The 18,150-nt window shown below is 40.5% G+C and overlaps 1 protein-coding gene across 1 annotated transcript in view; it reads left to right on the top strand.

Annotated features, from left to right (window-relative positions):
• LOC129695907 (adhesion G-protein coupled receptor V1-like) overlaps positions 1-18,150 on the top strand; it is a 491,758-nt gene that overhangs the window by 21,060 nt on the left and 452,548 nt on the right. The window contains exons 4-8 of the mRNA XM_055633356.1: positions 3,089-3,184; positions 9,368-9,472; positions 11,618-11,731; positions 14,005-14,570; positions 16,355-16,625. Coding sequence (XP_055489331.1) covers positions 3,089-3,184; positions 9,368-9,472; positions 11,618-11,731; positions 14,005-14,570; positions 16,355-16,625 — 1,152 coding nt within the window. The remainder of the gene's footprint in view (positions 1-3,088; positions 3,185-9,367; positions 9,473-11,617; positions 11,732-14,004; positions 14,571-16,354; positions 16,626-18,150) is intronic.

Genomic DNA, 18,150 nt, shown 5'->3' with positions numbered 1-18,150 from the left:
CAAAAACCTCCGGGAACCGCACGGAAATCTTGGATGAGGCGCAAAGTCTCCAGAGGTTTCCTAAGTGAGACAGGGGCATAGCAGCACTAGAGATCTGAGGGTCGATCCTGACTACAGGTCCTATCGGGATGGAGTTTGTATGTTCTCCCTGTCACTGCATGGGTTTTCCCCAGGTGCTCTGGTTATCTCCCTAGAGACGTACAGGTTTGTAGGTTAATTGGCTTTGGTAAAGATTGTAAATCATCACCAGTGCGTTGGATAGTGTTAGTGTACGGGGATTGCTGTTCAGCACGAACTCAGTGGGATAATCTAGCTGAAAATTGAAGCAAATACAATAGCTCACTGCTTGCATGCTCAATCTACTGTCTACTGCTATTTTCATCATTGGTTCTGAGGCGTGTTCTTGGAATTGTGTGAGTTGAAGCAAAATGTGGTAAAATGAGCATTAAATATTTACCTGAATTTCATTTGTAATTAATGATGCAAGCTATGATCAACGAATTCCTTGTGCGATTTTTTTTTTCTTCTTTTTTTTTCTCCTTTGAGAGAAATGGAACCTCTGCATGTATTTTTGTAGAAGGTTGAGATAAAGTGCTGGAGTAAGTCAGCAGGTCAGGCAGCATCTCTGGAGAATAAGGATGGGTGACGTTTTGGGTTGGAACTCTTCTTCAGACTGAAAGCAGAGGAGAGGGAGGGGGGGGGGGTGAGGCTGGGGGGAACTGGAGGTGGGTAAAGGCCAGAACAAATCAGTGCTGGCCATAGATGGCCACGGAAGGGCGGAGCCCACAATGTCCCATCGTTGGCAGGGGTAGAGATTATAACAAAGAGATACAGGGATACGAACTGTGGAACTAATAGGGTGGGGGAGGGAGAAGAGAGGGAATGCAGGGGTTACTTGAAATTAGTGAAATCAATATTCATACCACTGGGTTGTAAGTTGCCCAAGTGAAACATGTGGTGTTGTTCATCCAATTTACGTGTGGCCTCGACACCAATAGGTCAGAATGGGAAGGGGAGTTAAAATTTTTGGCAACCAGAACATTTTATTTTTGTAGTTTAGTTTTGCCGGGAGACAGATGAGAGCTGCGATGGTTTTTCCATGAAGCCAGCTACCTGACTGAATGTATTCAGTTTAGTTAATTGTCATGTGTACTGAGAACAGTGAGAAGCTTTAGAGTATAAAAACATGTACCATTCATTCATCTCATGGCTGTTCTATAATGGGCACTTTATTTCTCTACATATCACGCCCGATAAGATTTAAAAGATAATTGCATGATATTTTTTAATATTCTCAAACGGAAGTTTAAATGTCATCTTAGCTTTATTATGTCATTAAAAATACGGTGATAGATTTTATGAATGAACAACATAAGAGGCAAGCTTTGCGTGATGAAAATGCATTGTGGCAATTTAAACCTGCAAATGATAAATGTATGGAAATGTTTTTTGTTGCTTCTATTCCATGTATATACTGTCTTTATGTGAAGCTTTGTGTCACTGCATTGATTTGTAAAAATAATATTCCTCAGAATTACACTTGTAAACAACAGCTAAACTTCAAGAGACTGGACTTCAATTGTTAACCGTTTAGGAAACGGTTTATAAAAACTTTGTTTATAGTGAAATAATTGGCCACATTAAACACATAATGAAAAATCATTTTCATAGGATTAATTAAATGATCAGTATTTTGGGAAATTTCATTTCAAAGCTAACAATACATGAAATAGAAGCCCTGCGTGTTGTCAATTATATCTCAAAGGTAAATGTCCACTTGCTTTTTTTATTGCCATTCAATAGTGTTGTGAGGATAAAAAGATACTTCATTTGTATGTGAAGCATAAATCTTATTCAAATTACAACGGCAGGTATTTCAAAGCATAGATGGAATCATTCATGATCTAAATCTAAGTAACATTGTGTGTGAACAGTAAGATGCTAAATAAGTTGCTATGGAAACTTGATAATAGAGTCTAGAGTAGATGGTATGAAGTTCAGGGTTTGGGTTGACTGAATATGAGTCACAAACTGTGTGGAGCCTCGATATTTCCCATGTGGATTCAGAAAACAAAATCAATGAAACAAATATAATGGCTTTAATATATTAGAGTCCAGCTTATTTTAAAAGGATCAAAATATGTTATGGGTAACATTTTGACAATCAAATTAAATACATGAAGGTTGAATACATGCCCACTTCAGTATACAAGTAAAACAAAATCTCCTCTCGAGATGTTTTATACCATTTGAGGCTAGACATTCATTTTTAGCAACGAGTTTGGTTACATTTCATTACAGCAATAAAATGTGATTTTTATTCACTTGTTCCAAAGTGAGGTAATGTGTAAGGATTTTAATGCATTGTGCGTTTCACAGACAAGCTTTCTTTAACGTAATTGGTTTATTGCATTGATACATCCATTTCAAAATAAAGAATGTATTTAACTTCCCACAACCATTCAATTTGTTGCTTGAAACGGGTTGTAGAGACCTTTGACCTGGACCTGGGAAGAGAATTCCGCTTTTTAACATTGAAGTCAAAGGATAATGTATAAAGGCGTTATACTGAAAGGAAACTTCATTTTCAAACACAACTGCATACTTCATACCTAGTTTCTTATTGCCATGGTGTCTGAAACAGATTGTCAAATCATGATAAATGAGTTTCAAAAGACCTCCTTATTAACTTGGGTTTCTAATGTAGCTAAGGTGCCCAAAGAACTTTCATCCTGGAACACTATTAGATATTTTTATATGGTTTTGGATTTCATTCTTCATTACTACAAAACTGTTTAGAAAAATATATATCAAGTAAAATCTGGCAACTATATTTTTAGTTCAAGTCGTAGGTTTGTGCTGAATATTGCTGTAAAATAAGTAGGAAATGTGAATTATTATTCCACCTGGAACTATTATGATTTGTATTCATTGGAAATTCATAATTTAATTACATCGTTTGAAGACAAGTATATGCGTAAACATATGTAATGTTCAGCTGCTAATATGAGGGTGCCTTATAAAAACCAGATCAATTGGAATAAGGTCCAAAACTTTGATATAAAAACAGTTTTTTTTTTCTCTTTAGGGAACCTTTGCAGATGTTATGCTTGGAATTCCCAATATTGCCAGAGTAACCATTCTGTCAAATGATAATGCCTTTGGGATTATTTCTTTCAACATGGTAAGTATAATTTTCAGCCGCTGAAAATGTCTGGCATACTTAGACCTTTTTGAGTTTGTAATTATTATGGGTGATTAATGGGTGAAAAATGTGTGCGCCTGAAATCTCAATGTATACTCCTAGTAAGAGAGATGGTCTGCCAAAACCATGCTTTTGTTAGAATTCTCTTATTGTTTACTGATCAAGTGTTACAGTGTGTGTGTAAGACTGTTGTGGTGTCCAACCATAATAAAGACACTCTCAAGGTTTGAAAGACATTTCAGGAGCTGATTTATGATATTAAACAAGATTTAGCTAGGATAATAGGAGTTAGAAAATTAAAATGTAGATTTCACAATTTTAACATCAAGTCAAAATATTGTTAAGAAATCAATGATAACGAAATGCATCAGTATTTTATTGGTTTACAAGGTTAATTCCCGGGATGGCGGGACTGTCATATGCTGAGAGAATGGAGCGGCTGGGCTTGTATACTCTGGAGTTTAGAAGAATGAGAGGGGATCTTATTGAAACATAAAAGATTATTAAGGGTCTGGACACGCTAGAGGCAGGAAACATGTTCCCGATGTTGGGGGAGTCCAGAACCAGGGGCCACCGTTTAAGAATAAGGGGTAAGCCGTTTAAAACGGAGACGAGGAAACATTTTTTCTCACGGAGAGTTGTGAGTCTGTGGAATTGTCTGCCTCAGGGGGCGGTGGAGGCAGGTTCTCTTGATATTTTCAAGAGAGAGCTAGATAGGTCTCTTAAAGATAGCGGCGTCAGGGGATATTGGGAGAAGGCAGGAACGGGGTACTGATTGGGGATGATCAGCCATGATCACAATGAATGGCAGTGCTGGCTCGAAGGGCTAAATGACCTACTCCTGCACCTATTGTCTATTGATACTGTAGTTTTTACTGAGCATTTGTTTAGTACAACAACATAGAACAATGTTAACTTGATGTTTTGATTGTTGCTGTGGAAATATAGACTATTGAAATATGCTTAAAATGGGTATAGTGATTAAGAGTTTGCTTCAACGTATTATAGTGACCACTCTTTCACCTCGCAATTTATTTTTTTATACTCCCATACGTCCCAAATCTGAGGAAAGACATTCTTGCCATAGAGGGAGTACAGAGAAGGTTCACCAGACTGATTCCTGGGATGTCAGGACTTCCACATGAAGAAAGACTGGATAGACTCAGCTTGTACTCGCTAGAATTTAGATGATTAAGGGGGGATCTTATAGAAACGTACAAAATTCTTAAGGGGTTGGACAGGCTTGATGCAGGAAGATTGTTCCCGATGTTGGGGAAGTCCAGGACAAGGGGTCACAGTTTAAGGAAAAAGGGGAAATCCTTTAGGACCGAGATGAGAAAAACATTTTTCACACAGAGAGTGGTGAATCTCTGGAACACTCTGCCACAGAAGATAGTTGAGGCCAGTTCATTGGCTATATTTAAGAGGGAGTTAGATGTGGCCCTTGTGGCTAAAGGGATCAGGGGGTATGGAGAGAAGGCAGGTACAGGATACTGAGTTGGATGATCAACCATGATCATATTGAATGGCGATGCAGGCTCAAAGGCCCGCATGGCCTACTCCTGCACCTATTTTCTATGTTTCTATGTTTCTATACACTTAAGAGCTTTCCCTATTTCCAGTGCTCTACGGCTACCACATTGTTCCAAATTATTTGTTATCAAATTCTCAATATTCCTTGACATCCTGGGATCCCTAGCCTACATACCCTTACTTGCCACCTCATAGAAATATGTTGTATTTAAGAAGGAACTGCAGATGCTGGAAAATCGAAGGTACACAAAAATGCTGGAGAAACTCAGCGGGTGCAGCAGCATCCATGGAGCAAAGCAGATAGGCAACGTTTCGGGCCGAAAGGGTTTCGAAATATGTTGGCCTGACTCACAATTCCATTTCAGGAATATGGAGCTGGTGCCAGTCAATGCTTGCTATGTCCTGCCCAATGATAACATTTGCCTACAGCCCCCCCCCCCCCCCCCCAAAAAAAAAGATACAGACGCAATTCCTGGACTATTATTTTCCTTTTCAATTCAATTCAATTCAACTTTAATGTCATCGCACAAATACAAGTATGAGTACAACGAAATGCAGTTTTGCGTCAGTCCGTAGTAGTTGTGCATAAAGAAATAAAAAAAATAGAAAGAGAGAAGATACAGAATAATCAAAAAATACAGAATAATTAAACAATGGGGACGGAGGGACCGGAGAAATCTATCGGCAGGACTCCGAGTTCAGCAATGTGATTGTATTGTTGTAGAAGCTGTTCCTCATCCTACTGGTACGTGACCTGAGGCTCCTGTACCGCCTCCCTGATGGGAGGAGGGCAAACAGTCCATGGTTGGGGTGTGAGGGGTCTTTGATGATCTTCCCGGCCCGTCTCAGACACCGTTTTCGGTGGAGGGCATCCATGGCAGGGAGCGGGGCACCGATGATGTGCTGCGCGGTTTTCCACGCTACTTTGAAACCTACTGACTTATGGTCACTATCCACAAAGTGCTCAATTACTGACTGACATTTCCTCCACTTGCCAGGCTTAATTTCCTTTGCATTAGCTCTCGCTCGAGCTCTGCTCCATTCTTGATACATACTGGCACTCATAACTCCTAGGTGCTGATTAAAAATTCCATCCCATCTAATCCTTTCACACAACGATGATTCTAGATAATATGGTTAATGCTGTGTGGCCAAATTCTGCTTTAACTCCATTAAGAAGTTTGGACAGGAGCCAAACATAGTGGGCCGCATCTCGAACAATGACATGACAGAACAAAAAGATGATGGATAACTTTGTAACAAGGGACCAAGGCACACAATATAAACAGGATGAAGTTTGTGACTTCAGCAAACATTGTGGTGTCCACTCCCCCAATTAACATCAGTTGTGCTGAAGTGGGGATGGTCAACATCTTCAGGTTCCCAGCCATAAACATCATCAACAATTTGATGTGGAGCACCACATTGAAGCCAGGGCTATGTAAACACACCAACGCCTCTACTTTCATAGGAGTCGAGGGATGTTCGGCATGCCTTCACCAACTCTTGCCATCTTCTGCAGATGCGCCATAAAAAGCATCCACTTGGTTTGGCAGCAGCTCGACCCAAGACCACAAGAAATTACAAAGAGTTGTGGGTGTAGCCTAGTTCATCACACAAGCCAAGCTCCCCTTTCACTACCTCTCCCCTTGGGCAGAAGATACAAAAGCTTAAATGCCTGTACCACTGGATTCAGAATGGCTTCTTCCCTGCTGTTATCAGACCATTGAACAATCCTCTCATAAGCTAAGGGTGTCGTCCTGATCTCTCAACCTACCTCATTGCACTCCTTGCACTTTTTTCTTATCGGCTCTTTCTCTGTAGCTATACGCCATAACATTATATTCTGCAACCTGATATGTTTCTCTCTGCACTACCTGCTGTACTTGTGTACAGCGTTGTTGTACTCATGCATAGTGTGATTTGACTAGCATGCCAACCAAACTTTTCACTATTGCGATGAAATTAACGATAATAAACCAAAACCAATAATGGAGGAGTTGAAATCCCCAGCTGCCACTATCTTGCCATAATACTAGTTCTCTTGTATCCTATTCTGATTATTGGGAAACCAATAGTATAACCCCAGTAAAATGATCACCATTTTATCTTCTATTTCTAAGCTCTATCCACATGGCCTCCTTTGAAGAGCCATCTCGGATATCTTCCCTCATTACTGCAGTGGTGGTTGTCTTTATCAATAATGTAATCCTTCTTCCTCTTTTACATCTCTCATGATCGCACCTGTCATTAGCCCTACTTTAAACAATATCTCAATAATTGCATCATTATTAATATTATTATTCCAACATTCCAACTTCATCCTCCTGACCAGTTGAGCTCCTTGTATTATTTAACCTCCTTGTTGCTATTTAACCTTCCACTCCCCATATGTGCCCATGTCTGCTCCGTCTACTGGACTGATCTAGTTTTTCTTCCATGTTCCATACCTTTTGTGTCCCACACCCTGCCAGTTTAACACTCAGCAACACAAGCGAAACTTGCAGCTCGGATATTGGATCCATTGCCTATAATTACCTGCTGCACATCTAGTGTGCCTTTTGTTAGTCTTGCTTCCCATTGCTGCAACTTTGATTTCTAATAGGTCATATTCTTTTCCAGATCATATTTCTTTGTCCTTCTCACAAAATATTTTGGGACGTTCCTTTGATTTTGCTGCCAGTGCTATTTTGCTCCCCTTCATCCTCAAATTACTTTTTATTTTAGTATTTCCTTAATCTTTGTTTACCCCTCTGGGGCAATCCAGCTTTCAAAACTTGCTATAGAACAGTACAGCACAAGAACAGGTCCTTCGGCCCACAATGTCTGTGCTGAATGATGCCAAGCCCATGCTTATCTATCTGCACATAACCCATATTCCTCCATTCCTTACCTTTCCATAAGCCTCTTAAATGCCACTAATGTATCAGCTTCAACCACCACCCCTTGCAGCATGTTCCATGCACTTCCCACCCTGTGTGTGTAACAAAAATAATAATTGCTCTGCATATCTCCTTTAAACTTTGCCCCTTTCACCTTATAGCTATGCCATCTAGTATTTGATTCTCTCCATCCTGAGAAACAAATTCTGACTGTCCACCTGATCTATGCCTCTCATGAATTTATATACTTCTATCAGGTCTCTCTGCAACCTCTGGCATTCCAGAGAAAACAATCAAAGTCTGTCCAACCTGTCCCCGGAGCTAATAGCCCATAATCCAGCCATTATTCCTAAACCTGCTGCATGGTAAACCTCCCCTGCACCCTCTGCCATGTTACTGGTCTTCTCATCATTCCCTCCTCTGTCCCTTGATATCCAGGGTTCCTCATGTAGGTAGCTTTAAGTTAACCAAGGAGCAGTGGCAACATATATTGGACGATTTAATCAGAATAAAGCCTTCAATTGGCAACTTTACCTACAATGGATAAGCATGGTGGAGATTGATACAAATACATCGATAGATGCTCCTGAACACATCATCAGCGGTGTAACCTGGGGTCATTGGGTGTTTCGGGTCTTTCAACATCAGACACCCTCACCCAGGCGACCCAGCCGTGGTTGATCAGACCACAACTTGTGTTCAGGTGGCATTTGCTCCTCCCCATGGACCTCCTCTCCTGATCCAGAGCCATCTCAAGGCCTTCTCCGCTGCCTCTGTAATGTTCTTGATGGCCCTTCTCCTCGCCACTCCGTTGATGCCCAGTGCACTCAAGACTTTGTAGAGCGATTGCCCTGCAAAACCTCTGCAGCCAACCTCGATGGGCATACACCTTGCATTCCAACCCTGCTTGAGGCAGTCTATGACCAGCTCTTCATACTTGGCCATCTTCCTCTCGTGGGCCTCCTCCAGACGGTCCTCCCCCTTTACCTACAATGGATAAGCATGGTGGGGGAGACTAGCATTGCAGGAAAAGATTTCAAAAATGGATATGGCAAGAATCTGAAGAATTGACAGAATTTCACGATGTATCTGTCGTGAGTTTTTTTTAATTGAGCTTTTGCAGCTGTGCATCATCTGACACTAAGGAAAGAGAACCATGATATCCTTAAACAATTTCATTTTGAATGCTGAATATTTCACGGTGAAAATGCAAGCTTTGCTGAATTCCTGTTATGAATAAATATAAATTGCATGCCCAGTCCTGTTTAATTACTTGCATGTTGTAATTCTTAATGTTTAGATTAATTTAAACCAACTTTATTAGGTGACATAGTTGTGAATTCCCCATTCTTGATAATAATGAAAATTTCAAATTTTACAAGAATTGTTCGGCATGGACTTGTAGGGCCGAGATGTCCTGTTTCCGTGCTGTAATTGTTATATGGTTATATGGTTGTTTTTAGAATGTAAGAAATTAGTCAATTGACACAGAAATTAAAGGGCAATCCAAATGCAATTTCTGTCATCAGTCCCTTTTATATTAAACCCTGGTTCTGTGAACTTTGTAACCCAACAAATTGGTTGATTTCAGCAAAGATTCTTTCCCATATAATAAAGAATTTGCCGAAAGGCTTTGCAAATTAGATTTATTTGATGTAGGAGACTGATGTTGTCAGGGTTATTAATCTGTCAATGTTCTTCATGCTGAGGTATATTGCTGAAATCATATTTTCTGTCTCTCCCACAGTCTTCCACAATCATTGTCAGTGAAGCAAGGGAGAGAAAAGAACTTGTGCCGCTTATACTAATCAGAAAGAAAGGAACCTATGGGACCGTAACTGTGACCTTTGAGGTAAGGGATATCAGATTACTTCATTTTCATCTTGGCTTATTACTGGAGCCCAGCATTTGGTCCAGTGCCATTAGCTGATTTAAAACCGTTAATTAAATAGAACACAACTTTTATGATTAGACAGCCATCCGGCTTAAAGATTGATTAGTTTCATGATTTTGCTCTTTGGATTGATGTTTGAATATTTCCACTAAGAAAAGGATCTACCTGAACACCTTAGTTTAATCGAAAGATTTAAAACATAGCACCTCCATCAATGCAGTGTTTTATTCCTTTCACTAAAACCTTCCTTGAAAATCTTAACACAAGCAATGGAATTTGAGGATCTAATTATTATTTATTTTTCAGGCACTATGAAGATGTCACAGCCAGTTTACCATTCATTCCAAATTGTTATGACTGAGGGCAGTTAAGAGTCAACTGCATTGCTGTGGGTCTTGGGACACATATAGATCAAAATGGATGCAGATGACAGAATTCCTTTCCTGACAATCTTTTTTTCTTCTTTGTACGAGGTTCCCATCACTAGTGCACATGGGATTTACACTTGTGTCTCCACATCAATTATTCAGGCCTCTGGGTAGTCATCCAGTAATTTAACTACTAAGTGACCCATATTATCCAATTTTCAGAGGTATGTTCTCGTAGTGCAGATGAAGGGATATGATATTTATAAATGCCTTAATGCCTTGAAAAGGTATTTGATAAGATATGATTTAAAACAAAACATTAAATTAAATGCAAACATAAGGGATTGGAGGGAGATCCGAACTAAAGGACACAAGAGAATGCAAATAATTGGGTCATTTTCAGACTGTTACTGTCAGAAAGGTTAGTTCTAAATCCAAATTGTTACACATTGAGAACAGTTAAGAGTCAACCATATTGCTGTGTGATTTGAAATGCAAATAGGCCAAAATGGATAAAGATTATATAATTCTTACCCTGACAATTTGATTATTTATAACCTATAATACTAACCAGATGAAAGAACATGTATCACAAAAAAATTGATTTGTTTTGGAAGTACTACAATGCAGATAAAACAGAGCAGGCTAGTTTTTTTTTCCCCCTCCAAGAACACACTAAAAACTTCAGTCCAGAATAGCTACACGATTTTGGGGCGGGGCGTTGGCGCAGTTGGTAGAATTGCTGCCTCACAGCACCAGAGATCTTTGGTTGATCCTGAACTCGGGTGCTATCCGTGTGGAGTTTGTACGTTCTCTGTGTGACCCCGTGGGTTTCCTCTGGGTTCTCTGGTTTTCTTCCACATCCCAAAGACGTGTGTGTTTTTAAGTTAATTGGCCTCTGTAAAATTGCCCGTAATGTGTAGGGAGTGGATGAGAAAGTGGAAAAAACAAAGAATGAATGTGAAGGGGTGATCCATAGTCAGCGTTGACTCGCGGCTGAAAGGCCCGTTTCCATGCTGTATCTCTAAACTAAAGAAAAGTTCTTGAGTGTGTCTTAACTCGTATCTTCCTGACTATGTGTTTGAGTATAAATACAGTATTTAAATGATAAAATGGTAGGAAAAAAATATAATTTGCATAATCTCATTGCTTGAATTTTTTTTGACTTTTGGTTTCTTTCAGTAAATGTCTCAGAAATCTGAAATTACAATTGAAGTTCCAATCAAAATACTAATTCTCAATGTTGGGCCATTGCATCAACTTATTTTGTTTTTTTATAATCATTTGCAACTTAACTGTTAATATCCTGTATATTTGTAGTTGTCCCTTTTCCTCATTTTTATTAATTCAAATTTATTCTCCCTGCCCTTTCCAAGTTATCCACTCACATCACTAATTTGTGTATTTTATCAAGTGCCCACCAGCAGATAGGATTGAACATAGAACATATAGCACAGGAACGAGTCCCCACGGCCACAATGTCTGTACTGAACATGATGTTTATCAGCATTGGTGTGACCAAACATTACAATGGCTCAATTGTAATAATGTATTGTGTTTCCGTTGGCTGGTTAGCACATGACAATAAACTAAACTGAACTGAACTAAATAAATTGAACATTGCAGGACAAGTTATCTATTCCCTGTTGCAATGTCATCTTCATGAAATATTTCTTAATGTGTGTAGAATCGAAGAACTGATTTGTTTATTGTTTTATTGTGACTTCACTGGCAGATTACAGCAGGTCCAAATTCTGCAGAGGAAGACATCAGTCCAGCAAAAGGAACAATTGTTCTTCCTCCTGGGAGAGCAGTAGTCGAATATAACCTTACCATTTTAGACGATCAGGTGAGAGATATTCTTCACCAATTATTCAAGAGAGAGTTGGATATAGCTCCTAGGGCTAACGGAATTGGGGGAATATGGGGAGAAGGCAGGAATGGGGTACTGATTCTGGATGATCAGCCATGATCATATTGGCTTGAAGGTCGAATGGACTACTCCTGCATCAATTTTTTATGTTTCTATGTTAAGTGAAATGATTCTGTGCCATGTATTTTGGAAGCCTATGGTCTCTGGAACTACCATCTGCTGCTATAATTTTGTCAGATCCTGCTTCAGTAACCACAAACTCAGTTGGAAACTGGATACCATTTACTTGGATGGAGTTTAGTGTTGAGGAAGTTGATTGTGGTTCTTTCATGCTTCAGAAAATAAATGATCATTTTATAAAGCACGAGACTAAGTGGGACCCGTTGGGTCCCAGACACGCGGTGAAGCCTGGTCCCCTAATGCAACCCGTTCTCCAACGCAATATTCCACCACTCACCCTTTCCGCCAAGGCAACCTGTTCCCCCAACACAATATTTCACCACACACCCATAGCCCCTAACTGCGCAGGCGCGGCTCATTTCCCCTCATTCCCCCAGCACTCCCTCCCCTCCTCTTAATCCTCCCTCTTCTTTCCCCTCCTCACCTCCCCAGGATCTCGAGGTTGCGCAGTCAGTCTCGCCGTCGGCCAGGATCTGCGCGACGCAGCTCCAGCCGTGCTCCAGCCGGCAGTGATGCACAATATCACAAACTTTGCTTGCTCCGCTCCTTCAGCTTTATTCTCCGCCCCCCGGTGAGTGACAGAGGACCCGGCCAATCAGTGTGGTGATGGTGCGCTGGAAGGGGCGTCCCCATCCCGGGTGACTGACAGGAGAGGAGACCAGTGGTGGTAACTGGCAGGAGAGGAGACCAATCTTTGCATGCGTGGTTTTTAAAATGTTTAAACCTTAATAAGTTTTAAACTACCATCAATCGGAACACAATTTGTTGCACTTGAGCACAGGAGAATGGTGAGTAAGGTGGCGACAAATCGTAGAGCTATCATGTACTGTTTTTGCGCTAATAGAAAAGCTAAGCAAACCAGAAGAGCACAAGATCGGAGTTTTAGTTATATAGTTTAGGCATACAGATCCCTGTAAATTCTAATGCAGCGTTTGGGTGTGCTGGAATGGTGTAAATGTTCTATTTTAAATGAGTTATTAACACTGATCACACATTTCTATGGAAGTTGAATACCTTTTTACAAAAGGTGCGGGCTTTCTGATTATTTTGAGTTACCAATAGAACTGGGATGAATTGTGTACAAATTGAATAACATTTTCAAAAGCATGCAAGAAAACTGGGCTCCACCTTTAAATGCTAAATGAATCTGCACCCCACCACACATCGCAGCATGCGGAGCAAAACCACCAGATTCAAAAACAGCTTTTTCTCTCAGGCCATCGGACTACTCAACACACTCAAGAAAATTCCATGAACATTACACAAACAAAGACCAACTGACTGTCAAATTAACTTTAACTCAATGTCTGCAGTATGCTATTTGCACTTTTCTATATTGCACCTTTTATTATTGCACCTTAATAACATACCTCAAAATTTTACTACACTCTGGTACACTGTGAATATTTTATATAATGTATATGTCCATTGTCTATCTTTATTGGTATATTGTCTGTCTGTATTATAAATATTACTTGCACATTTGGAGTATGGGGAAACACAATTTCAATCCTCTGTGTAACTATTTGAATTGACAATAAAGTTTACTTTGCACTTGAACTTGTACTTGTACACTGGAGCCGGATTCCTATCACTGGATTTCAAATGGACTTCACAGATTACAGAGCAATTTCCTATTTTAATCCTGAACGGTAACTAATTATTGCGATTAAACCAATATGTGTGGTTGGAGCATGGATCATCTTCCTCGTCTCAAATAAGTGATTGAATTGGGTTCTGATGTAAACAAATGCCTGATATGCATAGCCCAAAATCAAAATGAAAATGGCCATATTCTACCAATTGTAACTTTTTCCTGAATGCTGCTGTTTCTTACCACCCAGTGGAATAATCGGCATTAAACGGTTTCATTATCCCCCTCTAAGGATTAAAAAAAAAATGGAAGTCATGTACTGATCGTCTATTCCTTTGGTGGTGTTTATTGTCGGAGAAGAGTATTATTTAAATAATATCTAGGTCATCTATGATCATATTCACAAGATAATGTATCCAAATCCTTACGCATTTCCCTGCTCGATGTCCAAGTCTTATTACTTTTGTTCTTTCAGATTCCTGAAAATGAAGAAGTTTTCACTGTCCGGTTGACGAGTGTCGAGGGAGGAGCAGAAATTAACGCTACGCAAAGTAGTTTTCAACTTGAAATCAAGAAAAATGATTGCCCATTACGATTAGCACAAGCGTTGTACACTGTGCCTGAGACAGTTGGTGTAATAACCATACCAGTCATTCGGGGGAAGGACCAAGATGGACAAATAATTGGTTCTGACGATGTTCTGATTTCTGTTAATTACCAGATAATAACTGGCAACGGTTCTGCCAATGCCTTGTTACAGTCTGATTTTATTGATCTCCAGCCAAACGAGACCATTATTTTCCCTCCGTATGTTTACGAAGTAAATCTGAAATTTCTGATTATTAATGATTCTATCCCTGAAATTGCAGAGTCATTTCAGGTGCTTTTACTTGAAGATACAATAATAGGAGACGCAGTGCTGCTAAGTCCCAGTAAAGTCCAAATTGTCATTGAGCCAAATGACAAACCCTATGGAGTTCTGTCCATTAACAGCAAACTTTTAGCACAGAAAGTTGCAATTGATGAAGATACAATGACAAGGTAGGCGGTATCATCTTTTTGCTTGAGCTGTTCCAATGCACACTTTTTTTTGTTTCTAATGTTTATTTTTAAGTAATAATCAAGTTACAGTGACTGTAGTTACTAATTATGCTTTTCTGTAAGTGGTACAGTTTTCTAAATAATACCAGCACCGCCATTTAACTTGCCTCCTAACAGAATTGACGGTATTTTGTATTATTAGATAAGCTGATGTTGCATTTGTTGTTGTTGAAGGGAGACCCCTTCCACCCCTGCAACGGACTGTTCCAGCTGCTACAGTCAGGCAAACGCCTCCGTTGCCATGCGGTGAGAGGTTGAGAAGAAATTTCTTCCCAGAGGCTATTAGGACTGTAAACTCCTATCTCACCAGGGACCAACTTTACTGAACCATTCTACTGTGTTTTTTTAAATTGCTGTGTTTTTTCCCCCTTTTTCCTTCCACCCACGTATGAATATGTGATTCTGTTCCATTCTGTTTGTAGTTTGTTTGTTTGTTTGTTTGTTTTTTTGCACAAAGTCCGCGAGCATTGCCACTTTTCATTTCACTGCACATCTCGTTTGTGTATGTGATGAATAAACTTGACTTGACGTGATTTAGTTAATTGTATTTTGAGTATTTCTCCATTGTTGCCATCATTTTACTGCATCATCCTGAATTTCGTATTGCGTTTTTACCTATCATCGTTCACTCATGCTTTGTATATCATTGTCTGCATAATAAGTGGACTTTGAATGGACAGTCTTTGATTATGGTCATCCTTGAAGGTTTTGAAGGTTGAAAAAGAGATGAAGTGAAAATGCAGAAAGAAGGAGGGAGGACTAGAGGGCAGGGCCAGTTAACTGATGGATACATTACCAATTGTGGGAATGAAAGGTGGAGATGAACTGTTTTTGGAGAACCAGGGGACATGTTTCGACACGGAAAATAAATGGAGATTAGTTGGCAACATTGTTTATGAGAGATACATTCGGCAGAAGCAAGGATGTCCAATTGGCGGTTACACAAGAACCAAAACTTTGTGCATCTGGGGAAATAGTGATAGCTAATACTAGACTAAGTGGGACCCGTTGGGTCCCAGCATCACACAGGGAGGGCTGGTCACCAACGCAATATTCCACCTCTCCACTAATTCCAATATTGCTCGCCAGTGGGGGGCCTGTCTGTTGTGGGCTGAAGGTACTGGTTTCCAGAGGGCTAGTATAGACATTGTGGGTCGAAAGGATTATTGGGCTGGCATCCAACTGTTGCAACGATTTTAAAAGCCAAGGCAAACATTTGGGCTGCAGCCACCTGACAACCAAAATTCATTTTGTGAACACAAACTTGTTAAAAAGGCAAGGCAAACAATTGGGCTGCAGCACCTGACACAGTAATTGTTTTTTGGAAGCATTATCTTAATTAGGATGTCAGTAGTGGAAGGCTAATGTTATAAAGAACAAAAGCAAAAGCATAGGAAATAAATTCTGGATTTTGTATTTGGGCCAGATGATTGAGAATAGTTAAGAATCAATTTGGGACTCTGAAAGACTGGGTGGCGCACAGTGAAGTCTGGGATCCATTTATGAATCCAAGGTTACCAAAAACAAATATTTTGGCAATCTTTCTGAACTCAGTTGCAAATTATTTTTCTGTTGGCTCTAGATGGTTAATCCATATTGTTTAAACACTCATAAGTAATGACACGGAAATTAAATTGAAAATCTGCCAAATGTTAGATCCCCATACAAATACAGTGATTGTTAAATCAAGTAGTGATCTATCCCAATACATATTGTGGTTGCAGATTTGATGGAATTACTATTGTAAGGAATGGTGGTGCACATGGCAACATCTCGGTGAACTGGATTATTTCGAGGAGCAGTAACGATTCCTCAGCTGTTACTGAAGACCTCGAACCATCTTCAGGAACTCTGGAATTTGTAGCAGGACAAATGATGGCTCTTGTGCCCCTCTTTATTGTCAATGATGATACACCTGAAGAAGCAGAGGCTTATCTTTTCCGGCTGTTAAACAGTACAATAAAAGGAGGAGCAGAACTGGATGAACCCACGCAAGTATGTTTATGAAAACTTTTCAGAATTAGAAACGCCTTTTTTGGCTGAAACAGATACACAAGTTGCCGGAAATTGTTGGCAGGTCGGGCAGCATCTGTAGGAAGAGAGAGAGTTAATGCTTCATCATCTTCTGTCCTGATACAACGGTCTGGCCTGTGTTTGAGTTGATCTGTGCCTTTGTTCGCTTCTCACAAGGTGTTTGGGATCACGCTAACTCCTAGAATTTGCATGACTACTGATATCTTGGTGGCTTCATTTAGGATCAGAGATGTTTGGAAATACGCAGAACGGTACAGCACAAGAATAGGTCCTTTGTCCCATTGTAATTATGCTGATTGTGATGGCAAGACCAACTCTTATCTGCCTCCCTCCATTCCCTGCGTATCCATACGCCTATTCAAAAGTCTCTGGAATACCATTATCATATCTGCTTCATCCTCCTCTGGCAAAGTGTTCCAGGCACTTGTGCATTTGCCCCCCACATCTTTAAACTTTGCCCCTCCCACCTTAAAGCTCTACTCCCAAGTATTTGGTATTTCCATCCTGGTAAAAAGGTTCTGAGTGTTTACCCAATCTACCCTGCTCATAATGTTATATACTCTGTCAGGTCTCCCTGCAAATTCCAGTATTTAAGAGAAAACAATCCAAGTCTGTCCAGCCTCTTCCTGCAGCTAATATCCCCTCATCCAGGCACCATTCTAGTGAATCTCTTCTGCACCTTTTCCAACTGATGTCTCCACTGATGTCACTGGAGAACAAAATACTAGTCGGTATCTGAAAGATATTATGCAGTTTAGCGTCTTTGGTAGGGGAAACAGAGTTAAACCCCTGTCCCACGGTACGAGTTCATTCCAAGAGTTCTCCCTGAGTTTGCCCTGATTCGAACTTGGAGATTTACGGTAATGGCCACTCGTCGGTACTCGGGGCTCTCGTGGACATTTTTCATCATGTTGAAAAATCTTCACGAGTCTTCCCGTGTTTACCTGCCATTAGCGAGTCTTCCCGAGTACCTACCGCTAGTGTTACGAGCCGCTAAGAGACGTCCCCGAGCTCCGACGTACCCGCTACGTTCATTCTCCGTGCTTACCACGAATTTGAACTCGGGAGAGCTCTTGGAATGAACTTGCACCGTGGGGCAGGGCTATTAATGTATAAGGTTGACGTCCTTTCGCCCTGAACTCCAGGCAGGCAGCTAATCATGGGATTCTCATTTGGAATGGAATAGGGTTTCCTCCCACTGCCACCCCAAGACCTTCCATTCTGCTCTCAATCTCTGAATGTGTGAATCAGCAGCAGGGGGAAATGGTTATTACCATTCTCCAGCAGTGCTGAACAAGGTGGTGAGGGTTGGCTGTGTTGGACCAATGTGCTCCATGTAGTGAGGGAGGTCCCACTGGGCTCTCGGTGACCGGGATTCAGACCCAGTGCCAGGGCAGTGATATCTATAGGATAATAACGCATACTTGGTTATCGTGGACAGTCGGCAATAACGGCACCATTTACCCCATTGCGGTCGGCTATAACC

The sequence above is a fragment of the Leucoraja erinacea genome, chromosome 3 (genome assembly GCF_028641065.1).
Source record: "Leucoraja erinacea ecotype New England chromosome 3, Leri_hhj_1, whole genome shotgun sequence".
Lineage (NCBI taxonomy): Eukaryota > Metazoa > Chordata > Chondrichthyes > Rajiformes > Rajidae > Leucoraja > Leucoraja erinaceus.
The sequence above is the reverse complement of the archived record's forward strand: the minus strand, read 5'-3'. Positions and strand labels throughout refer to the sequence as shown.